Source organism: Corythoichthys intestinalis, chromosome 10 (assembly GCF_030265065.1).
Source record: "Corythoichthys intestinalis isolate RoL2023-P3 chromosome 10, ASM3026506v1, whole genome shotgun sequence".
Taxonomy (NCBI): domain Eukaryota; kingdom Metazoa; phylum Chordata; class Actinopteri; order Syngnathiformes; family Syngnathidae; genus Corythoichthys; species Corythoichthys intestinalis.
This window is the reverse complement of record NC_080404.1, coordinates 41,985,793-42,012,246: the sequence shown is the minus strand read 5'-3', so window position 1 is coordinate 42,012,246 and position 26,454 is coordinate 41,985,793. Positions and strand designations below refer to the sequence as shown.

The following is a 26,454-nucleotide window of genomic DNA, read 5'->3' as shown; positions in this document are numbered from 1 at the left end:
CTATAACTAAATACATGCAGATTGCACACATATTAATATGACTCCATAACACAGCAAGCCAATTTCTTACCAAACGTCATTTTTATCATCTTTATTGATGTAAAATGATTGATTTCAATGTTATTAAAATGTAATTTGTATTTTAGTACTTTTGGGTAAAATTAAGGAAATATTATAATCTGGTGATTTTCATGTTTGCCGCAGCTGTTGGATGGCCTGGGAGCCAAGTCTGGGAGCTTTCTTCGGCCCAGTGGCCCTCATCGTCTTGGTGACGTGCATCTACTTCCTCTGTACCTTCATTCAGCTGAGGCGTCACCCTGAAAAGAAGTATGAGCTTAAGAAGCTAACAGAAGAGCAGCAAAGGTTGGCCTCCATCGACGTGCCAACTCCTTGCCAGCAGGCGGCCGAGCCTGGCGTACTGACGGCACCACCTGCTGGGAGCCACTGCCCCGCCGGGTGCCCAGGTATTCCGATTAATCCTGCACTGCTGGCCAACGAGCACTCCTTCAAGGCCCAACTACGCACAGCGGCCTTCACGCTTTTCCTCTTCCTGGCCACGTGGACTTTTGGGGCACTGGCTGTGTCACAGGGTCATTTCCTGGACATGATCTTCAGTTGCCTGTACGGTGCCTTCTCTGTCACACTTGGCCTCTTCATCCTCATCCATCATTGTGCCAAACGGGATGATGTTTGGCATTGCTGGTGTTCTTGCTGTCCTGGAGGGCGGGCCAACAATTGCTCCGTTGCACATGGGCAAGTGCCGCCCAAAGTCAATGTAAATGGAGATACTCCTTCGCATGGCCACGGTCACGGTCACTGCCACCATGAATCCCCGTGTAAAGCAGTGATAAGCTGTAGTCACGGTAGTGTAAGTCACTGTAAACATGCTGCCCATCCATCATCACAGAATCATGTAACTTGTCTGACACCTGTGACTCCATGTTGCGCTGCCCTGCATAGCCAGCAGCTAATGGAGGAGGAACCTACTGCAACACACGTGCTGCTACACGCTGATCCCGAGGGTTACCGGCCGGGGATCCAGTTGCACCCCTGTTTGAAGAGCAGCGGCAGGACTAAAGGCCGCCATTTCAACCGCCGTTCTGCCACCAGTATTTGTGGTGCGGGGAGTGATAGGGAATATGCCTATCATATCCCCTCCAATGTTGATGGAGGCAGCGTTCACAGCTCACACACTGATAGCCCCCACAGCACTCACGAGCGCCACATCCATACTTGTCCACATCAGGTCCACGAGGGCCTCCACGAGGGGCATCATACGTGCCACGCGGCAGCAGCTACCGCACATGAGGCCGTCGCATGTCATAATCCATGCCACCGGCATATGTGCTGCACCAAAGCGAATATTTTCCCTTCTCTTTGCCCGGCAGAGGCAGCCGACACAGGCGTGTTCCTGTGCGGGTGCAGCAAAGCTGCGGAGGAGGAGCAAATTACGCATCACCATTTGGAAATGCACGCCCCGCGCAGACAATCCTACCCGCAGAATCCGCCCAATCAGAATGGGATTCTAAAAGGTGGCTTGCATGAGGGACTCCTTTACAGTTCAGACAGTACAGGGAATATACGCACTGGACCCTGGAAGAATGAAACTACTGTGTAGTCAGGGATGGATCGCGGCAGCACCCTTCATGCCACCAAAAAAAAAAAAAAAAATCTTGTCTCCCAGAATATGAAAACAGTTTAATCATCTCAATCAGTGTGGGATAATGTCCTCATATTTGTATCTTATACTGGACAGAAATCTGCTACAGTATATGAAGTTCTCCCTGAAGAAAACCCATTCCCAAAACAATCTATTTCATTAAGATAAATATATGAACATGTCAAAAGATACACGTGAACAGAAAATGATTCCACTCTTATCACCACATATCCTTTTATGTATTAAAAGAAATTGAATGGCTGTATGTGTGGATATGTGTGTTAGTGCTCAAAGGCAACAAGCTGCAAGATTTTTTTACGCTTTGAGTCTGAATCCATTAACTGATCCAATTAACCAAAACTTTCAACAATTCATGTCATCCATGTTTTAGACAACTAAACCAGCAATTGTAGATTTCTTGGGTTTCTTTGCCATTCAGTCAAACTGTGAATATGTACGAGATATTTTCTAAAAATACACAAAAAAAGTTAAGCATTTAAGTGATACTTTTTCTAGACGGGGGAAAAATGAAGTCAAACGCTTTTTCAGGTTGGTCTTAAATATGCTCTCTCTATGGTGTTGTTACTGTTACATTTTTTTTCTTCAGAAAATAAGTTTTACCAACTGTAACAATGTGACTGCAGTTTCAAGTTTGTCTTAAAGATTCCCTGAGTCTAGATTAATCACCTGTCTGCAACCATGAAGACACAGTAGATAAGTTATTCAGCCACAAAGGACATACAGTGGTGCCTTGAGGTATGAGTTTTACCAAAAAAAATAGGAACAGCATTACCCTCTTCGTGCACAAATTATTATTATTATTATTATTATTATATTTTTTTAACCCCTTCAGACCTAAGCATCCTGCTGAAGGACATAACGCATGTGCGCGTCTAAACCAATAAATACACTGAATTTAGTTGCCACTTCTGGGAGATGATTGGATGATTGGAAACTTTACCCATTAACATCAAATCATGAGGTTTGATACGGACTTTTTTGCTATTTTTGGCTTATTGAAAATGGCTGACCAAACTCAACTTCAAAAAGGATAATGTAAGGTGCTCATTTCTCATTAAAAACACATTAACATTTAAAATAACCAATAAATTCATGAAATATCCTCGACCAAAAAGTTGCGCTTTGTTCTGTTGTTTGAGTATAGTCAAAATCAGCGCAGAATTTGTATTTATTTTTTGCCCAGCAGAAAAAATGCGGGTCTGAAGGGGTTAAACCTCTTACAGGGCACTCATTTAACTCATTGACGGTGCTAGACGTTCAATATGTCCGTCCTTCCAAGTCAAAATAAATCGGACGTCTAGCACCGTGAATGGCACTCACAGCCGTTCTTCCTTGTCTAAATTTGACGCCTGTTTCTGTCAATGCCATGCAATGAGTTAATTACTATGAGGGGGAAAAAATCTAATTAAAAGTGTTACTTCACCCCATAACCACAGTCATTTCTGTTTTTATTCATTTTAATTCCATTTAGTTTTTATTCATTCGCTTGATTTATAAATTTGTCATTATATACAAATAATATAAAATATACAATAATGATTCATAATTTTAAGAAATTACCACACAAATTGCTACTATTTCTGTTTACTTAAGTAAATTTATTACATTCATATAGGAAAAGACAACTGTCCACTGTAGTGACCATTGCCCATGAAAGGGTTCATAAATTTCAGCCTCCGAAAAAAGCTTTTTAATGTTTAAATTAGGAAAAATACCACGGCATAGTTTTGTACTTTAGAAGAATATGCAGAAGTTAGTTATTAATTAAAAATAATGTAAAGAAATTCAAGCATATTTTTTTTTCAGTCAGTTTCAGTTTTGCTAATAGCATTACCACACTGCAACACAGATTCCATTTTGTTTGCCCATTTTCATTATGCATTAGCATTATTCAAGCAGACCCTATGACAAGTTATAATTTTACTTTTATCACCAAAGTATAATTATTGTTTTATGTTTATGTCCAAATAACAACTCGTACCTCAAATAGTGAGTTCTCTTCGATTAGGACATATCTCAAGGCACTCGTGTACACTGTTCCAGTAATCTCAAGTGAAACAATATAACACAAGGCAATGGCATCGCAGGCAGGGAAAAATGAATTAGCTTAAAGAAATATGAGCTTAAAGATATCAAAATGTAAATGTAACAAACAAAACAAAGTCATGATTGTAGAGTAGTCTGAAGGTCCAGAATAAAAATTATTAATACACCATCCAGCGTTGAGGCTTATGTGTTATAACAAAACATAATTAAGCTAATGTATTGCTAAATTTGTTTTACTTACCATTCATCTTCATTATAAAATCCCAAAGCAAGCATGATCTCATATATGCAACCATCACTTGCTTTTCTGACTTTTTTCACCCATGAGTATTTGATCTGCCTTTGACCTGAAAAGACTGCTGCAGTTCATCATATCAATTCCGTCAAAGCCTTAGATTAAGCATACTTAAAAACATCATTTTTTTCAAACATTCGTTATAAAGTCCAGTTTGTGAGTTTAGATGATTACGGCTTGGTCATCATGAGTATGCTAAAAGAGTAAGAGAGGTTGTGTAACATCTGAAACCGCATGTCTGTGTTAATGAATGATGTTTTTAGGTGTATCCAAAACACTGGTCACACATTTCATCAGAAAATCAAAAAACAAAAAATAAAAAGTGCGTATAATCTGCATATAGACCGCAAACCCTGTTCTCGAAAAATCACCTTGGCATGCACATCATGTCTTTCTGCACTATGTGCACTCCTGCTGTGTGAATAAAAAAAGACTCCTGGTTATTTTCCATCAGATTTAAAATGTTTATGAATACAGTAATTCTATATGTGAGGTAACGGGAAAATACTGATCTCTCAATATAATACTCAGTATCTGAGTTTGGAAATATCTTTTGTTTTCTAATGCCTTTTAACGTGTTATCATTTTTGTTGCCATTAACATAAGTATGCAGATCTCAATGTGTTGTGAGACTTTTTTCCTTGTATATCAGAAATAGAAATGCACTACCCAATCTAATGTTTGACCTATCCGAATGACTTTACGTACAGTTTCAGTTTGATGTTTGTTCGGACGGGAATATCAAGATTAAATAATGTGACTTCTATAAAAACGAGAAGAGCGGACCACTTATGAAATGCTTGATGGCATATTTTAAATGACGAAACCCCTTTTTGTTGTGGTGGGGTTTTTTTTGGGTGTTTTTATAGATAATGCATGAATATCTCTCTCCACAGAGTCATTGGAGTTTGTCCCACAGTCCTGGACCAAATTAGTAATTAAAAGCTGAATTTTAGTGCTTAAATATTGGCCCATATACTTATAGTCGCTTAGATACTGGCAGACTGTCACTCTGCCTTTTCAGCTGTTGGAAAGGAGAGATTAAATTATTACATGATAACAAACACACATATACGTATGATATTAAATTATTACATGATAACAAACACACATATACGTATATATACATTTGTATGTATAGAGAGGGAGCGAGAGCGATAGTTACACAGACAAATTACCATTCACATTAAAAAAAATAAATAAATAAAAAAAAGGAAAAAGTACTACTTGGGCAAATCACATTATTTAACTAAACAGTGGTCTTGGTTAATTGCTGTGCGAGTATTTGCTAAATGTTTTGTTTCAATGTGTTTGGTGTCATAGTGCCACTGTAGGATACCCTCTCTATTGTCAGCAGTAGCAGGTATGCTGACCCAAATGAGCATGATGACTTAATTTTGGGTCACCTGGGCAACTGCTTGAAAACTGACCAGTGGTACTGTGACAAAACCCAAAGCCAGTTTTCACTTTTTTCTACATTGACACAGATTCCAATAAATGTATTTTTTCACCATGTAACTAGCCAGAGTATCTTTGCAATGTGTTTGTGAGTCAGCCTTCTTTATATGTGGCGGTGAATGTGCATAAGGCAAAAGCCTGTTTTGTTCTCTCAGTTCTTGCCACAGTGTGTTGACAACGGAGATTTCCCACTGAGCTGCCGCAGGGTAGGATTTTTATATGCCGCAGGCTTGGATTCAGTGTAGTGCGCGAATATGCGTCTCTATACGCCTCCAAAACCTTCAGCCATGCATGCACATGCATCGTTCATACAATTCTAAACCTTGGAACACTCTGTTTGGGCATCTTTTATATGCAATTTATCACTAATATTTAAAGATGTCCATTCAAAATGGATTCAGATCAAGCAGGGGTGTCCAAACTTTTTTTTTTCCTCTCTGAGGGGCCACTTTCAAAATATTCAGCGGATGCGAGAGCCAACTTGATATTCAATTACAATTACAATTATATTCCAATTATATTTCATCAATTCATTGGATTGGATGTTGTCAGGTTTGGTCCCTAAGCTAATGGAGAGTGACTGTTTGAGTGCTAGCCTCATCTAGCGTTATGCTAAGAACTGCAACAAAATGTAGGCTGAATTTATTCTTCTTGTGTGGGCCATATTGAATAATATTTTCCATATAAACACTGGGCAGCATGCTGCAGTTGGCCCATGAGCCATAGTTTAGACACCCCTGCACTAGAGATTTCTAACCAGTACGTGGTAACCTAGTGTCTTGTGAGAGATCATATGGGAAATTTTCGAATTTTACTTATCGTATTGGCCCCAATATAAAATAGTGTTTTTTTGCATTGAATTAAGACTGAAAAAATGGGGGTCGTCTTATATTCGCGGTCTAGACATTATACCCATTCACGACGCCAGATGGCGCCAGATATCATTGAAGCGATGTTTTGTCATGACAGAGCTCAGCTACTCTCAAGTTTAACCAGTTTGCATTACTTTATTGCAATGTTTTTCCTTATTCAGATTTGTTTCAAGACTACAGTTAGACTTCACTGTGGTGGTTAATGCAGTTATTGCAATTTTGTTGTTTTATCACAATATATTGGTTTATTTACATTTCAAAAACCAGAAGCCATTCATTTACGAATGTGATTGCGCTTTAGTTTACATATTTTAAATGTTCAGATATTAAGATTTGAATGAGGCAAAATAACATGCTTTTTCTCTCAAATATATTGTGTACATGTTTCAGATGTACTGTAATTATTTTCTGTATAAAAAATAATTTGGTGTTCAAAAAGTCTTTTTTTCAAACTTCAGTCTTGAAAAGAGGGGGTCATCTTATAATCAGTGCTGTCTGAAATTCGGGCAAATACGGTAATTGGTCCAAAAGCTTCTGTATTTAAGTACCAATGTATCCTTTTCGTCTCTCTATGGAGGCGATTAAGTGTATTTTAACAGGCAGAACAATCAAATATTCTTCCACTAGCGTATGCACTTTTTTGTCTATTGGTGGGTGCTTAGATTTTTTTGTGATGTAAAATATGTGCCTTGATTGTGAAATCAAACATGGTCAGGGAGGCTCTTGAAAGGTTTAAAACAGTTTAGATAAAATTTGGTGTGTAAAAACCATGTTTTTCGGGTGTTTCCGTGAGGGAATGGGTGTATATGCTAAGGCTTCCTTTTTTATTTCCGTGAATGCAAACAGTAAAACCAGAAGAACACCATCCGCCTCAGGTGAACATGTTACAGAATAAGAACTATAATTTTCAGACCATATGGCACGCCTGACTATAAGCCACCACCCACCAAATTTGACATGAAAACGGTATTTGTTCATAGATAAGCCGCACTGGACTATCAGCCGCAGCTGTCCTAACTGCATTATGGGATATTCATTCCAAAAAAAAAAAATTAACTGGCAACAATTTATTTGAAAGCGGCATCATAAGACCAAAAGAACCACCATGAAGCTTTGAACCAATTGGCCGTAAGGCTTCATTGCTTCAAGAAGCTTTATTTGGCCATCACTGCTCCCTTGGGGGAGAGTGAACCTCTTCTGCCACCTGCTCTCAACGCTGTTGTCATCCAACATGCCCCCTAGCATGCATTGCGGCGCTACATATGTAAATAACAATCCAAATTCATGTTCTGTGTTAATTATTTCTTCCGTTACTGTTCCAGTTGTTTCATTAATTGCGAGCTATGATATTTGGCAACACATTATTTGACAGTAATGCTATAAGACTGTCATAATCATCATAATTGTGAAATGACACTGTCATGAGCGTTAATGAATGCTTAAGACAGCAGCAGCAAATTATCTCACTTTTGAATGGATGTAAAACGTCCGAACTGGACATAAATGAAGTTAGTGACGTAATTTGCTGGATGACACTTAATGACATCTGTCATAAGCATTAATTAATGCCCGTAATAGTGTCATAATTATGACGGTCTTATGGCAGTCTTAGGACGCCGCTGTCAGTTACCTATTAACCCAAATAAATCAACAAATAAGCCGCACTGGACCACAAGTCGCAGGATTCAAAATGAGGGGAAAAAGTAGTGGTTTATAGTCCAAAAATTACAGTATATACAGTACGTACTATAATTTTGAAGGGAAAACAATACAACGGAACAAATCACCAGAAATGTTTTCCAGTCATATGTTTCTTTGTCATTCAGTTACTTATAGTTTAATTTTCCACTGTGTGGAACAGGCTAGTAAATATGAGCCTGAGCAGAGAGAGGCCAAGTGAGAAAGTGCCTGTGTTGTTAGCCGAAGACAATGTATTACGCCTGTGGGCACGCATGAGTAATCAGATGTGGAATAACAAGCAGGACTTTGCACACATTCGCTCTCTACTTTTACTGAGGCATTAACGAACCATTGTAGGCACTGCAGAGGACTACATATGATTGAGAAGTCTCTTTGTGCTGGATGCTCTTTTGTTTTTAATTGTGAGAAAAGAGAAAGACTGCTTTAAGAGAGGAACGCAGATGCATTGTTTCAATTTAGTGTCAATTGATGTATGCGTTTTAAAATCCCTTTCTAAGCCATGGGGCTTCTTCCCCTTTTTTCCTCCGTAATTTTTCTACCATATCTTTAATGGCTTCCCACCATGACTTGTGATAGAAAGGTGTGCTTGTCATGCTAATGCCGTCCTTGAAAATAAAATCTTGACTCAGAGAGAAGCGGTGTGAATTTTGGAGGGGTAGGTTGAGCCCTATAAGGGATAAAGACACATGAAGGGTGAGGGTGGGAGATCAAAGAGGAAAAGATGACAGGAAGAAGTGGATGAGGCTTAGATGTAAAGCACTGTAATGTACTGTAAATGATTTAGTTGGACGTACATGATCATAACTGTGTCCAAAGCAGGACAAAACGAACTTTTTCCAAATGTATCTGTTCACAAAATTACCGACACCCAGTCCAGCACGCCTCCTCACGGGGAAAAACAATGCACAAGTCTAGACCTGCACTGGATATGAAAATAGAGCCCTTATCGCGGCCTGATTTACCACCACTTGTCCGCTCAACTACCTCCTCCTCTCCTACTTAGAAAAGGGGGTTGGTGGCGATGATTGAATCTGAAGTTGTTGCTTTATGAATTCTTCACCTCTATCTGCGGGACCTCTTTTGTTCCAAGAGGTTGTGTAGATTTTGCCACAGTACATTATTTAATAAAATCTCAGTTTTTCCTCAAGTTACAGCTAACCCTAGTCTAAAGCAAAGTGTTTTTTCTTAAAAATCGAACTGAGACATTTCAATTTGCAATGTAAACATTCACTTTTACTTGTTGTCTTCTCAATCAATGCCCCCTGCCGTGCTGTCCAATTTCTTTATGAATTAAATATTTTGTGTTGTGATGTGTACTAAATACTACAGTGTATCACAAAAGTGAGTACACCCCTCGCATGTCTGCAGATATTTAAGTACCGGCATATCTTGTCATGGGACAACACTGACAAAATTACACTTTGACACAATGAAAAGTTGTCTGTGTGCAGCTTATATAATAGAGTTAATTTATTTCCCCCTCAAAATAACTCAAAATAGCCATTAATATCTAAACCCCTGGGAACAAAAGTGAGTACACCCCTTAGAAACTATGTACATCCCTAAATGTCCAAATTGAGTACTGCTTGTCCCTTCAAAATGTCATGTGACTCATTACAGGAGTGCTGTCATCTTTGCTGCAGAGATTTAAGAGGTGGGGGGTCACAGCCTGTTAGTGCTCAGACCATACGCCGCACTCTACATTAAATTGGTGTGCATGGCTGTCACCCCAGGAGGAAGCCTCTTCTGAAGACGGTACACAAGAAAGCCCGTAAACAGTTTGCAGAAGAGATGTCAGCAAAGCACATGGATTACTGGAATGTCCGATGGTGTGATAAGACGGGCGGGCCTTCTTGTGTACCGTCTTCAAAAGAGGCTTCCTCCTGGGGTGACAGCCATGCACGCCAATTTGATGTAGAGTGCGGCGTATGGCTTGATCACTAACAGGCTGACCCCCCACCTCTTCAATCTCTGCAGCAATGCTGACAGCACTCCTGTAACGAGTCACATGACATTTTGGAGGGAAAATGACAAGCAGTACTCAATTTGGACATTTAGGAAAGTACGTAGTTTCTAGGTGTTTACTCATTTTTGTTGCCAGGGGTTTAGATATTAATGGCTATATTTTGAGTTATTTTGAGGGGAAATAAAGTAACTCTATTATATAAGCTGGACACAGACTACTTTTCATTGTGTCAAAGTGTCATTTTGTCAGTGTTGTCCCATGAAAAGATATACTTAAATTTCTGCAGAAACGCGAGGGGTGTACTCACTTTTGTGATACACTGTAAGTGAATATTACTGCACTGTTTAAATAAAAACTACGCTGGCTTTAAAAACAGATGATAGCTGCCAATCTGTGCCGTTGTTAGTGTTTGACAGTGATCCACCATATCATCTTTCCCTCCCCCACAGCCTGTCTTTGTTATTTATAGCTTTCCCCATTGGTGACGCAACCTCTTACAACTGCAAAGGAGCAAAAAAAAAAAAAAAATCATGTGATGGTTTTATTGCAACAAGCCATTGGATTATAGGGGCCTAAGAGGCTGCTACGACAGTATGTTAACACAACAGCCAAGTACCCCACCTCCTCCATCAGTGGAGAAAACAGAACAACTGGGGATATGCCATTGTATATAGGCTAACATTTTCATAGCTGGTAGGCCTCCACAGAGAAGGCTGTAAGTTTGTAAAGGTTTCCAAGTTCTCAGTCAAAGGCTGCGAAGAGTATGAGTTGTGGTTTGAATTTAGTTATCGCACTTTCACATTAGACCATGAGGACCAGGTCCTGGTTGGGGAGCAACTTTGCAACAACACTTGCAAATGACCTGGTGAAAAGGTTCAGCCTTTAAACTGCGCCAAACGAACTACGCCCCTCCCATCCCTGCTCGAAAAAAAAAAAAAAGGGGGGGGGGGGGGACAAAAAATTGAGCTTCTGGTGCAGGAGTTTGTTTCCTTAATACTGTAACACCAATTCACCAACTTCGTCAGGTTTTTAATCCTTTATTTCATTTATTTTTACTTGTGCTTCACAACAAAGCAACTCTCCGCTGTAGGTGACGCCAACAACAACAAGACATAGAAAGTGAAAGCATCCCACCCCATGCTTCCGCACTCTCACACGGTGCGTTCAGGAACAGCATGCAAAACACAACCACCACATTAGAGCTCAATTCTGTGTATCAAATGCAATTGCTAAGTGCAGCGCAACAACATTTGGCCATGGTTAATCGTCTGTCCTCTTGGCATTGTTGATTTTGAATAGCACGCGCGCTGTACTTCCGCTTCCAAGGATGCACTTCATGTAGCGTCACAGCCTGGAGCAACACAGCTCCACACAGTGACGCTGCATGTAAAGTAGCAAAAGTGCACCCTGCTTCTGTTGCATTCACAAGCGAAGCAGGGTGCGCTTAGAGCGGACCGAGAACCACGATTTTTGAGCGGACCAGAGATTGTTTCTTTGGTCCAAACTAGAGTTCGGATGCGCGTTCACATTTACAAAATGAAGCGAAATCTGAGAAAAAGAGTGCTAGTATGAAGGCGCCCTCAGTAACAGAGGAAAATTGATATTTAAAACATGTATTGACAGCAATAGACGCCCAATCTGTTTCAACTGGGAGGGGCTGTAAGCCATCATTCGATCGCTTACAACCCTTCCCATTTAAAATGGATTGGACATCTATTGTTGTCAATGTTAGCTAAAGAGTTAAGGCTAAATTATACCGGACGCATCTTCGGTACGAATCCGCCAATCTTTGTGTTGACTGCATGCTCCGCAGTACGTCAAAAATAGGACAAAACATACCGGCTGCGCACAACTGCGATCCGGCAGCTCCATGCCGTCGTGAGCTCTCTCTTGATCGCGCGCGATAATGTGGCATTGAAAGCTATGACAAACGCACGGAGTCTGTACTCAACAGAGAACCAGAGAGAGAGGTGGACTTGATTTGACTGAACATTTTTCCCGATTTTTTTTTTTTTTTTTTTTTTTTTTTTTTTGCTTTTACCATAGGTTTGTGACACTATTTAATAACTGTTTTAAATTACATAACTTGCATGAAAACTCACCGTCCATCCTCATAACTTCTGCTATGGTGTTCCATGCAGCTTCCTTTTTAATGTTGTCCTTATAAAAAGGATCTTATGCATCAAAAATCACTTTGTGACATTCCACCTCCATGATGAAGCGTGCTTCGTCCATGTTTGATGGTGTTTAAACTGTGAATATGCATCTGGGCTGTTGATTTCTGGTCTGGCTCCGCCTACTTTGATGGATGCGTCTCAGCCAAAAAATAGAAAATAGTCCAAATCACGTCAGAGATCGTCCGCAAGTCAATTCGTAGCGCTGACCCGGCCAGTATAATTTTAATAATAGGATAGAATAGAAACGGATTGGCTCCTAGCTCCCAGACCGAAGAAGTGTCCAGTATAATTTGGCCCTTCGGCCATGTGAAGTCACGAACGCTACAAAACAAAACAAAGAAATGAACAAAACATAAAATTCCCAGAGCAAAATACACACAGGCCACACATATTTGAATTTGTTTCTCATCATTTTTTCAATTTATCACAATTTGTAATATATTTTTTTAGGTTTTAATTTTTTAAATTATTTTTTTCATTTGGAATTACTCAAAAGTTTTATTAGTCATGGTTCTTTTGAGTTGCGTTTTTTTTTTTTTTTAAATTATAATTTTACCATTTAAATCATTGATATTTTTTTCAGATTGGATTCTTCAATCAATTAATCGAAAAATTTTTTTTTAGATTATTCATTATTTTCTTTTTTTTTTTTTTAATTGTCCATCGCAAAATAATACTAGTACTAAAATTAGATGTAAAATGAGGGTCGAAAAATATTGTCCTGTGGCCCGCAATTGGCCCCTGGGCCGCAGGTTTGACACCTTGTCCAATATTAATGTAATAAAAATATTTAAGGAAAAATAAAAATCAGGATTCGTGGGTGATGTTGAATGGACATCTGTCATTGTCAGTCACAGGCAATGAGTTAATAGTGCTGTCTCCTGATTAATTTTCGCCTGTAATGAATAAATACAAATTCCACACTCCTACAGTAACACTCAACGAAAGATAACCTTTTGGAAATGTCAAATGTTCAGTGTAATCGTTATACGCTACCGCCATCTTGTGGTGAAATTGGCAAAATAGCAAAACCTGATTGATGCTGAAACACTTCATGTGCTCTTTTGCAAAAGGAAGCACGAGTCTTAACACAACTAACCAGCCTGTTTCATGTACAGCAAATCGCCAAAGTATAGGTTTGCTTGACAGCAGAAATACAAGCGCAACACAGCTTTCTTCTGCGTTTAAGCGTGTTTCTTTGGCAGTTATCGACAGTAGCGGTTGGACTCAAGCCGGACGGAACTCTGTGCCACTGCCTCCGAAGAAGGTTGGTGACTGCTTTTATGGCATTGCTCGACCGAACTAAATTGCTGCAATGGAGACTTCGTGGAGAGACGCATACAACGAAATGGACCACCTACCTCCTCTATTGGAAGATGAGGTAAATTTTTCTCACGGAATAACATTTCTAGTTTACATGGGGTTTAATCTACGAGTAAATACAATTTATATTGTCATTCCAATGGTAACAAGCCATAACACAGGATTCGGTTGAAACAGGTTGTTTCCCATTTCCAACAAATCACTATGATATAATTTTACTGTCTAATCATGTAATGCATATCGGTAATCCCTGCCCCAGAAAAAAAAAACAGGAAAAACATCATATGCTTGTTTTTATAACCAGTACCAAAACATAACAAATCCAGTAGAACCTTTCTGGATTTATTTCGTATGTACATCGTTGGTAGTCTTGCCAGTACAGAAACTAGCATAAGCTATAAAGTACAAGTATACCATATGGTAGTTAGCAGAGGCGTCGAGTCACATTAGGCAAACCGGGCAATTGCCTAGGGCCCCAGCCAGCAGGGGCCCCCAGAGGGCCAAAAGATTTAGCACACGCAGCTTTACTGCATTGTCGCAGCGACAAGTGGAGGGAGGGTTTCAATACCATGGAATCATTTGGTAGATTATCTAACAATTCTGTTATCAATCCCAATCAGCACTAACCATGTCACATAGAGTATACATGTTTAAGGAAGTCCAATCAGCTATTAATACCACATGATTGTTTAAAGAGTGACTCACCATGTACTCTCTGGAAAGTCCTTGCCAAGTTGTTTTACGTTGATTTTCACAGGCCACCTCATTATTCATGTGACTACTTGATTAATGACTACTTGAAAGAAATGGTGATTTTTCAAAAAAAGTCTATTAATGGGTCTATCGTATTCCTCGTTGAACACTCTATAAGAAAAATATAACATATATACATCTAAAATAATCCTAAAAGATTTTATTAGCCATTTTAATACTCCTTTTAGCAAGGTTCCTTGGGTATGCGTACGTTCCCATAACAACGAGCGAGAATAGGCGTAAGGGGCGCATTTCGAGCAGAGGACAGCCGCCTGTTAAAATGTGTGCGTCCATGAATGAATTTAAGTACATCCATATGAGTCAGTGTAAAGTGCTTAGTTTTTGCCACTTTTATGAATAATGCAATTGGGGGGGCACTTTGAGTGTCCTAAAAAGTGCTCTATGAGAGCGAGGCGTTATTAGACTTTTATTAAATATGCTATTGCGCCAAGTCCAACTGTCCCTCATATTTGCACACGCTCGAAGGGCCCCATGTTGCTTGTTGCCTGGGGCCCCCGGGGACCCTTGCTACGCCTCTGGTAGTTAGAATAGAATAAGATTATACTTAGCATGCAAGGGCGTAGGTTTGCATAGGGACGGTAGGGACATAACACTACCAACTTTTCAGGATATTCAAATTTAGGGGTGTGATAAAATATCGAAATGGTGATATATTGTGATACTTTGTTTCCCAAAAGGATATCGATATGCTCATGCCAAGAATCGAGATATCGTTTTAAAAATGTGTCACTGTCTAAAGAAAAAATTAAAAAGGAACCAAGTTGCTACCAAAATCTTCCATCTTAATAGTGTCTCAGTTAACTCTAAGGCTGCATTGACGGTGCTCGCCGGCCAATCCATTTAGACTGGGAACGTTCGTTCATTCGAAACCAGAGAATTCACAGTCAGTCATTCTGTCCGATTTTCAGGGCATTTACGGGTCACTTGCTGTTCATTTTAGGGCATTTACGGGTCATATCCTGTTGAGTTTGAGTCACTGCCTATTCATTTGGGTATTTTATGGGTCACTTCCTGTTTATTTTGAGTTAAAGAAGAGGAAGTGACCCATGAAATACCCAAATGAATGGCAACGAGGTAATTTTGGGCCATTTGAGGTCATTTGACTGTTGATTTTCAGTTACTTCCTGTTGATTTTGGGGTATTTTATGGGTCACTTCCTGTTTATTTTGAGTTACAGAAGAGGAAGTGACCCATAAAATGCCCCATAATCAACAGGAAGTAACTGAAAATCAACAGGTAAATGACCTCAAATGGTAATTTTGGGCCATTTGAGGTCATTTGACTGTTGATTTTCAGTTACTTCCTGTTGATTTTGGGGTATTTTATGGGTCACTTCCTGTTTATTTTGAGTTACAGAAGAGGAAGTGACCCATAAAATGCCCCAAAATCAACAGGAAGTAACTGAAAATCAACAGGTAAATGACCTCAAATGGCCCAAAATTACCTCGTTGCCTGGTGTTGGCTGCCACTGACGGCCATAGACGTTCAATCCGTTTGAAGTGGGAGAGACCACCCTCCCAGTTCAAATGGAGTGGACTTCTACTAGTGATATACTTATTCCAATTCACAACAGAAGCTTGTTTTTCTTTTTACTAGTTATTTGTAGAATATCCTAAAATGATTTCCTAAACAATGTATCGATTATCCTTGTATCGATAGATCATCGTTATCGTGAGCTTTGTATCGCAAATCGTATCGTATCATGAGGTACCAAGAGGTTCCCACTCCTACTCAAATTGTCCCCACCAACTTTTAAGCAACCTTATTTGCATTATATAATTACTTCAGTTATATAGGTAATTTAGATTGTCCTCCCATATATTGTACAGATAGAATAGAACCCTACCATTATTAAGTGAATTATTTTTATCATGTTCAGACTTAAATTTATCCTTTTTTACTTGCTGCCATCCCCAACCGACAAACACGCACGCTCACATGGCCCCGACAGATTCATGTTGACAACATGCCGCCTTGTCCACCCCTTTCGAAGAGGAGGGATATTAGAAGTTTTGTTCAGCCAGTAACAGCCACTGAAAGTAATGAGGTGGGGGAAACATCAATAATTTGGCTACTAAAGGTCCCACCTGCATCAAAGTTAGCATAACATTAAACTATGCGAACTTGCTAACCTGCAAAACTACTGCGGTCAGGCCAGCCTACACAAGGAACAACGAAGTCAAGCTAGCTGTCGTTCATTTGGATCTTTTTTTTTTTTTTTTTTTTGCATTATGTAGATGACGGTAATGCAACTGGGTGGCTTTAGAGTGCAAGTCCCTTTACAAAAAAAAAAAAATAACAACAAAAAAAACAACAACAGCTGGGAGCTATCCAAGAATGGGTCCACTTCAAGGAGACACTGACTTGAACACGAACTGACATGAAAAATAAATCTGTGGAATTAAATCACACATCAGAATTTCATGAGAGTACTTTGGTTCGAGTCTTGGGGTAGTCTAGTATGCCTTAGGTGTAGATCAGGCCTTGGTATCTCAGATTTTTCTTTCATTAATTTTTTCCCAAATCACTTTTATATCTCATTTTAGTTTGAGTCTAGTGGTGCTCCAGTGTGCCCCAGAAGATAGCTCCATGTTTTTTTTAATAAAGGGACTTGAACTTCAAAATGTTTCTTTAGCAGTTTTTTAAAACAAAGTTCTGAATTGAACATTGTGTCACCTGAATTTACATGAAAGTCAGTACGAGTCAATACATATTTATTTTTCAATTGATCATATAGCCTATCAATTAATTAGGTTCATATTCATGAGAAATGTAGCCCTGACCCCCATTCAATAATCTGTTTGGTGTTATTAATGTCCCGTCCCCAGTAAAAAGTGGTCATACAGGTTATGCTGTTATTTCGACCCTACCAATGTTGAAACCAAACCTACACCCTTGTTAGCATGGACGTCAATATGACACGAAGATTTGGGTTTTGTGGTTAATCTGTGCTTCATATTTTTCTTCTAAACACTGTTGTGTCACATTATTTGTATACCGAATGAGAAGGTTTGCCTTCCATTTATCTAAGGCAAACTTTCTTGTCACGTGAATTGAAGGCTCGAAATTCAAATTCTTCCTCGATGTGATCTGACAGAACTGCAGGTAAAGACCAGAATCTGGTTGCATGACTGTATTTTGTTCAAGCCCAGTTGCCAAAGATAACTCCTACGATATCAAGTCCACAAAAGCTCACACCAACACATTTTCATAGCAAAATTGCATGCCATCTGTGAGTTCTGCAGCCTCTTTCACTATTCAACTCAGTCTCAGACACTTACAAACCCATTGAAGCAAGATCCCAAATAGTGAAATGGTAAATGGAGAGTCCTTATAGAGCACATTTATCTTGTACAGTGGTACCTCGACATACGATTGCTTCAATACACGATCTTTTCGACATCCGACGTAAAATTTGACACTCCATGTTTTTACATCCGACGACATGTTCGAAATATAACGATTTATAACAGCGCCGCAGTTTGTTTTCCCGCAAGACGGTCGCACGGCGGATTTTCTTCTGAGAGAAATCAACATGGGTTCCAAGAATGTTAGTGCAGGTGGCGAAAAAAGGTGATGCTTATCATTGAACTGAAGATAGAAATGATAGATTAACATGAGCGTGGTGTGCAAATCCGTGAACTGGCTTGAAAATACGGCCAAAGAATGTCTACGATCTCGACGGTCCTCCTCGGACATCCATTCGCCAGTCTTTATAAATAAAGGTGACAATTATTATTGTGGTAACATCGCCAAAAAATTGCCAGCTTTGTCACGTTTTTAATCATTTATTTCAGAACTTGTGCATCACAACATGCCTACTGTCCACCGCAGCTGAACATGAAAAGTGAAAGTAAAAAGTCATCTCTTACTCTGTCACATCAGCCACGCAGTGCGTTCAGGTAAACCACGCAAAATACATTCACCACATTAGAACCCGATTCTTTACATTATTACAGATATTATTATTATTTTTACTAGAGGCGTGCACAATTTCCGATTCCCTAGATAATTTGCGATTCGGCCGTGGAAGATTCGAGAACGATTCACAATCATCCAAATTCCGATGATTGAATTATACCAGGTACAGCGGAAATAAAACACAGTCTTTGGGACGCAATGAGGAACCGACCGAGAGTAAATATCATGTTCAACTCATGCCGCTAGATTAAAAAAACAATAATACCTGACTGTGGCCGACAGCTGCTTCAAACAACGCCCAGTTGCTAGTTGCTACAAACATACGGACACATACGGCTATAATAGATATCACATATACTGTATGTAGAACTAGATGTGAAATGACAGACGACGGCGGCGTTAAAACCTATAAATAGAACGAGATGCGAAATGACAGACTTACCGTTTAGTAGTTGCCGCGTTGTAAACAGCTGCCATCTTAAAGCACTAGACTTCTATAGAAGGCTCTGTTGTAGCGAACCTAATTAAAATTTTTATCTAAAATACTCCTAAAATACTCCTAAATCTGCAAAATCTTGGCTTGAATCTATCTTTAAAACAGTTTGAAAACTTTGACATGTCGAAAGAGACAGAATGGAAATTATGGAATAACGGGAGCAATTTTAACAACTATAACTGTTGATTCACATCATTAAATACATTAAATGTAGTCTAAAGCTGCTGATACTGAATGGGGACTTGAGTATTTTATTTACTGTTTTTAACTGTTAACTTGATAATGAAATATTAGTTTGGTCTAGCCTGAGAGGATTTTTGAACTATTTTGGAACTAATGTACAAAACATTAAAAGCATGGGGTGGGGGGGCGACTATAAGCGATTTATCATTGAATCGGAGCCTCTGAATCGTAATCATAATCGAATCGTTAGGTGCCCAAAGATACCCACCTCTAATTATTTCTATGATTGTATTGTTATTCCGATTTTTATTCATAATTTGTCTGTTTTGCTCTGTGTAATTGCTATTTGCAACAGTACCAGCAGCATTTATTAAGGATTTTGTAGTGTAGGTTTTCAGGTTTTGGAATGAATTAATGGAATTATAATGTATTCTTATGGGAAAATCCTGCTCGACATACAACCATTTCGACTTACAAACAAGGTCCTGGAACGAATTAACTTCATGTGTAGAGGTACCACTGTACATGTTTAACATGCCCAAAGCGCTTTACATTTGCACACATTCACCCTTTCACGCACACATCTACACACCAATGGTGCTTTTAGTGATGCCATGCAAGGCGCTGCCAACCCATTGGGGGTGAATTAAGGTTCAGTGCCTTGCCCAATGGCACTTCGACAGTGGGCAATCATAGCCGGGAATTGAACCGCTAAGCCTTCAGTCCCAGCCCTGGACAACTCGAGCTACCAACTGCGCCGTGGGAGCAAAGCTTACTTATGTAGGACATTCTATATAGCATAGGATTTCTAACTTTTCAATGGCTTGTTCCCAAAGGAAACTGACTATTTATAGAGTTGCTGCTGCTGTTTAACATACAGTAGCACTTTTCTGCCTTATTAGTATGATCATCCTGTAAGCACGAATACGGTATTGTAACTACAAAACGAAGAGTTGTACTTTTGAAGGTGGCTTTGGTTGGATCACATTCAGTGACAGCTGAAAAATTTATTGAATTACACATTTTAAAGGAAACCTTGGACTTAAAGACTTGTAGGCTCCAATAAGCCACAATTGCTCTCTGTTACTAAAATATGTTATTAGAAACACTAAATATTGCCATTGATTTAAAAATCTAGTATATTTAGTACATGTTTTGACCTTTGGAGGGCGCCATGTTTTATGCATGCAATAGACGCTCGGGGTGATGACATAGTTTGTCACTGTCACTAGACAAACACTATCGGTGTTCTGCAATTCCTTCTACGCGGCGAGACGTCCAACACATGCGCACATTGGTTAAAAGCGGCGAATACTTACTATTTGTGTTTTTATTGAGTCTTTTATTTTATTTTCATCACCTCAAAATACTTTTTGCATGTGTTTCCCTTTTATACTTTTAATCATTGTGTTTTCTTGTGGTAGCTTTAAAGCAGATGGTTGATCTGTTGACCACATTAGTCACATAGCATATTGAATTCACCCTTATTTGATATTACTATGTTTAAGTATTTTCTTAAGGCATCTTTAGTAGGAGTGGGAACCTCTTTGTACCTCACGCTACGATACGATTTGCGATGCAAAGCTCACGATAACGATGATCTGATGATATAACGATAGAAAGATTTGCGATACGTTGGTCAGGAAATCATTCTAGGATATTCTACTAAAAAAACTAATAAACAGAAAAACAAGTTTCTGCTGTGAATTGGAATGAGTTTATCACTACTAGACGTCCAATCAATTTGAACTGGGAGTTGAACGTTTATGGCCGTCAGTGGCAGCCAATGCCAGGCAATGAGAAATTTTGGGCCATTTAAGGTCATTTACCGGTTGATTTTCAGTTACGTCCTGTTGATTTTGGGGTATTTTTTTGGGTCACTTGCTGTTTATTTTGCGTTACAGAACAGGAAGTGACCCGGGAATACCCCAAATGAATAGGCAGTGACTCAAACTCAACAGGAAATGACCTGTAAATGCCCTAAAATGAAAAGCAAGTGACCTGTAAATGCCCCGAAAATCGAACCGAACGACTGTGAATGCTTTGGTTTTGAATGAACGAAAGTTCCCAGTCTAATTGGATTGGGTGTCGAGCACCGTCAATGGCATCCTTTTTTTTTTTTTTTTTCTTTTCTTTTTTAAATTGACACCTTTTTAAAAATGATATCTCGATTCTTGACAGGAGCATATCGATAACCTTTTGGGATACGAATTATCACGATATATCACCATTTCGATATTTTGTCACACCCCTAATCTTTAGTATGTTCTGTCTGTATGCACCTAAAAAAACACAAGCTGAAAGCGCACGGTAGTACTTTGGGTGTCAAATTTGCCACATAAAGGACGTTTTGCCAGTGTAGCACATTTTGGCAGAACACCAGTTTTGTCCTAGTCTCGTCTGATCCCGTCTTTTCTGTTCATTTTGCTTTTGCTGCTCGTTTTATGAAATATCAGCAGTGCTATCATTATCATTAATGTTCCTCTCAGGTTAAATTGAAAGGGCTGAACAGATGACATGTTTATGTCGCTGGAGTCATACTCTGGAAGCCCAGCAGCGTAACCCAGTGATGTCACCGCCCTGCGACGTCACAACATTGCCGACCTACTAGTTAAACTAATTTTATAAATTGTATAAAAACCAAAACATAAATAGGGGTTTTAATATCAAATTATTATTACTCATAATAACATTTTATTTTTTAAGAACTACAAGTCTTTCTATCCGTGGTTCCCTTTAATTTGAATATAATAATAACATTATGGAAGAAAGAATGATAGCACCAATATTGAGACCATGTGAGATGTAATTGTAGTGATGCTTCCTACGCACAAACCCTTTATCAGTGCAAAAGAGCGTACTATATAGTATTGGGACAAACAGAATAGAAGGCCACATCAGTCTGGTTGATGCTTTCTTGTATACACTAGCCTTGGAAACTAGGGCCATTTGCTCACTATGACTCACTTTGCTGTGTGGGTGTTTAGAACTCACTGTGTGGTGTGGCGTACATGTGGAGAATGTTATAAACATTGTGCCGAATGACCTTGCTATTGATTAAAATTCATCTTAGTTTTTAATAAGGGGTATGACAATACTATTATATTTAAAAGGTGATATATCGGGATACTTTGTGGCCCAAAAGGTTATCAATATGTTCCCCCCAAGAATTGATACATCATTAAAAAAAAAAAAAAAAGTGTCACTGTTTTAAAAGGGAAAAAAAAGGAAGGTCGCTACCAAAATAATAATAACTGTATTGTAATTATTCTATCATTAGAACTGTGTCAATGTTAGCGCACTGGCTGCCATTGACAGCCTCGCTAGACATCCAATTCATTTCGACTGGATTGGACATTTAAGCCATCGATGGCTCTGTAACCAGAGCATTCACAGCCATTCTTGTAGGGATTTACAGGTAACTTCCTATTCATTTTTTAGGCATTTACAGGTTACTTCCTGTGGATTTTGTGTTACTTCCTATTCATGTGAGGACATTTATGAGTCACTTCCTTTTCAGTAACCAAAAGTCAACAGGAAGTGATATAAACCCATAAATGCCTCAAAAGAAAAAGCAAGTGACCGAAAATCAACAGGGAATGATGTCAAATGCCCCCAAAACTCAAGGCATTGGCTGCCCCTGACGGCCACAGATGTCCAATCAGTTTGAAGTGGGGGGATGGCAGCGATTGAACATTCGTTCAATCCTCCCACTTCAAATGGATTGGACGTCTACAAGTGATAAACTCATTCCAATTCACAGTAGAAGGATGAACGTAGCTTCTTTTTCTGTTAATTACCGTATTGGCCCGAATATAAGATGGCCCTGATTATAAGACGACCCCCTCTTTTTCAAGACTCAAGTTTGAAAAAAGACTTTTTGAACACCAAATTAATTTTTATACAGAAAATAATTACAGTACATCTGAAACAAATGATTATAACAATATATTTGAGAGAAAAAGCATGTTATTTTTCTTAATATCTGAACATTTAAATATGTAAAAAGTGCAATCACATTCGTAAATGAATGGCTACTGGTTTTTGAAATGTAAATAAATCAATCTATTGTGATAGAACAACAAAATTGCAATACCTGCATTAACCATCAAAGTGAAGTCTAACTGTAACTGTAGTCTTGAAACAAATCTGAATAAGGAAAAACATTGCAATAAAATAATGCAAACTGGTTAAACTTGAGAGTAGCTGAGATCTGTCATTACAGAACATCGCTTCAATGATATCTGGCGCCATCTAGCGTCGTGAATGGGTATAACGTCTAGACCGCGAATATAAGACGACCCCCACTTTTCAGTCTTATATCAATGCAAAAAACACCGTCTTATATTCGGGCCAATACGGTAGTTGTTTTGCAGAATCTAGAATGATTTCCTGATCCGTGTGTAGATAATTGTTGTATCGCCATATCGTGCGATCATCGTTATCGTGAGCCTTCTATCACAAATCATATCGTATTGTGAGGAACCCAGGGGTTCCACCAACTGGTTTATAGAATAGCAATACTAGTTGATTTTGTATTGAGAAGTGGTATTTATTTCTTACTGTGACAAATAATTGTGTGGTTTTATGACTTTCATCCATCTATGACACACTGCAACTATGATTCAGAATAAAAAGCTTTGCTCGTGAGGATATAACTCTTTGAATGTTTGTCTCTAGGAGAATGTGTCTCTGGCAGACATCCTGACTTTGCAAGACAGCTGTCTGTCTGAAGAAGATGTGTGGGCAGTTTGTGCAGAGTGCGTTCTAGCTCTGCAGAGCATTCGACCCTCCCACCTGTTCCACACCTTGTGCATTACTCCAGACACGCTGGCCTTCAACGCACATGGAAATGTTTGCTTTATGGAACAGGTTAGCGGTAAGTCAAAAGCAAGGACACGTCATTTTTATGAAAAAGTTCAGCCCCTTTCAGCTTCTGCAAGATCATCGAACAATGCAATGTAAGATTTCAATATTTCATTCATTTATTATTTGCTTATTTAAGATATGATCAGTGTTGATGATCTGATTACTTTCTTTCACTAACGTGCAATCTAACGCGTTCATTTTTCCGAACTGGTAATCGGATTGAAGTTTGTTTCCTTAGTGTCTGTGCCTTACTTTTTTGTTATTGCCTCATAATGTATGTAGAATGAAGAATATTGTAGTCATGTCCGAAGAGCATTTACAAAAGAAAAAGTTAGAATGTTTCCCACTACGCATTCGTTTCCATGGTTACGCCCATAGTTACATAGTTACTTCCTGTTTGTGTCTCGAGTTACACGTGCTAAGTGTACATTCGAGCCGGGTGCAGCCACCTGTTGAGATGTGCGAGGGAATGTTGATCTGCGTGCGTCCATGAGTCAACGTGAGTATTTTTCCTTCATTCTGGAGGGTTGCGGCGATAGGTTGGAGCCGCTACACGCGCGGCTGTTTCGTAGCTTTGCTTTTGCAATGACGGTTAGTCAGCAAGCATTGTTTACATCATTTTCTTGTTTCTCTTTCATGCCTTGAGGTGGCGTGTTTGTTTAGCATCTTTGGGATGTGTTGTAAATCCAATTGAGTGCAAAGTGCTTGGCCAACTCGACCGCGCGTGTGTACGCCGTACTTACGGGTTGTGCGCGCGCATTCGCGCCCACCCCCACCTTTGTGTTTATTGCACTATGCAATTCATTTGTGGGTTGTTGATTATTGTGTAGTCAGCTTGCATTGTTTTACATTAGCACTGATATGCAGTTAGCCCTAACCCGAAGTTCATAATTTTTGACATTAGGCTTAAAGAGCATATGACACGAGAAAAAAAGTCTTAAATGGCATTATTATGTGAATTAGAATCATATTTTCAGACGATTCGACTATATACAACAATTTAGCAAAGCACAGATGACGAGAAATTAGTCTTTTAATCTGCCGGTTAGCCACGCCTACAATTATAAGGCTTTAGGGTACCCAACAGGTGGATGACGTCGGCGGTAGACTGGGCTCATCGGTTTTACTATTCAGCCCATTGAGGGGGAATTATTCAGAACGAGGAAAATGCGACGAAGAGAGCCGCAAAATGTCATTGTTTCAGTCTCTCTACTCCAATATTTTTACAGGATATTCTTTTTATCCAAGTATTTTTCCCCAATAGCTATATAAATGGCTTGAGAAGGACCAGTCAGCCCGTCGAGGGGGAACTATTCACAACGAGGAAAATGCGACGAAGAGAGCCGCAAAATGTCATTGTTTCAGTCTCTCTACTTCAATATTTTTACAGGATATTCTTTTTATCCAAGTATTTTCCCCAATTGCTAAATAAATGGCATGGTCATGACAAATAACAGTCTTGTGCTGAATGGAATATGAAATAATAAAAATGCATTTATTCAGGACGACATGGCAAAATTACTCCATAATGGTCAAAACTGTCGACTTCACCTTTACTGTCGCACCTCCCGAACGATATTTTATGACACCTAAATCGGACATATGTCATTTCCCTTCCCTGGCTTCGGAGAATGTAAACAAACCAAATGGCGTGACAGCTAGCCGACATGCTAACCCGAACCGAGTAATGTTTCAAAGTCTTCGAAGCGGAAAATCACACATAACTATCCTGGATTATTTGACATGACGACCCGGTTGTCGATTGTCTTCGCGGATCGGCAAACCACCTGGCGGAGAGCAATTTACAGTTCGTTCCCTGGAGGAGGGTGGCTGGAGTTGTTGTGCAGCTAACATGCTGCTGCTAATGAGCATTAGGAGAGCTTTTTACATGCCTATCAATGATCAAACGTAAGTAGGCCTTCATTTAAAGGAAGTTTGTAGTGTTTACTTTGTAATCGCTGTATTCGTATTTGACATAATACAAAACAAGATGTTTACTCACTTCCTCATAAGTCCAATGGTCCCACAGTAAATATCCACGGTGAATGGGAACCTTTTGAAACTCCAAAAAGGCGCATACGCCTCTCCCTCATACAGAATGATTTTTCTGCAGCCGTTTGGCTGGCGTGATGCGAAAAATAAACGTATTAATCCACAAAATCAGCTGAATCCTTCGTCCACATACACAACAGTACACTGTAGCGTGAAGAGGACGTCTTCTACCGTACACGTCACAGCGCCCTCCTCCTCAATGCAAGACCGAAGCCGGAAGTCACTCATTTTCATGGCGCGGGATTCAAAAAACTAAATAAAAATAGCGATCGCTTCCACACACATCCAAGCGGCCCATATCATTCAGGGGCATAAAATACCGCGTGTATTATGAAATAAACATGCTTTTTTGTGTCACAGGCACTTTAATCTTCGAGTTAGCAGGGGTTTAAGTAGTCGTTGGAGTTGATTTCAACAAATTCCATGCAGTTTGTCAGTTATTGTTAGTTTCAGGGCTCTGGAGTGCCTAAGCTAGCGCGAGTCAATGGTGGTTGAAATCAACTCCATCGACTAAATAAACCCCATCTAACTCGAAGATTAAGCCTTATGTGAAACATTCTGGTCTTCCCCTTTAAATTCAATTATCGAAAAGTCAATCACTTGTGATGACATTTTTCTGTTGTCATTCTCATGTTGAGGC

At 39.3% G+C, this 26,454-nt stretch overlaps 2 protein-coding genes across 9 annotated transcripts in view; both read left to right on the top strand.

Annotated features, from left to right (window-relative positions):
- The window catches only part of LOC130922696 (adhesion G protein-coupled receptor A1), a 264,480-nt gene extending 255,155 nt beyond the window's left edge, over positions 1–9,325 (top strand). For all 8 annotated transcript variants that reach the window (XM_057847627.1, XM_057847628.1, XM_057847625.1 and 5 more), the window contains one exon: positions 205–9,325. In XM_057847627.1, coding sequence (XP_057703610.1) covers positions 205–1,618 — 1,414 coding nt within the window. In that variant the 3' untranslated portion in view covers positions 1,619–9,325. The remainder of the gene's footprint in view (positions 1–204) is intronic.
- Positions 9,326–13,271: 3,946 nt separating this feature from the next.
- Positions 13,272–26,454, top strand: part of LOC130922660 (kinase non-catalytic C-lobe domain-containing protein 1) — a 66,476-nt gene continuing 53,293 nt past the window's right edge. Inside the window, exons 1-2 of the mRNA XM_057847576.1 lie at positions 13,272–13,577; positions 23,574–23,772. Of these exons, the coding sequence (XP_057703559.1) occupies positions 13,512–13,577; positions 23,574–23,772 (265 nt within the window). The 5' untranslated portion in view covers positions 13,272–13,511. The remainder of the gene's footprint in view (positions 13,578–23,573; positions 23,773–26,454) is intronic.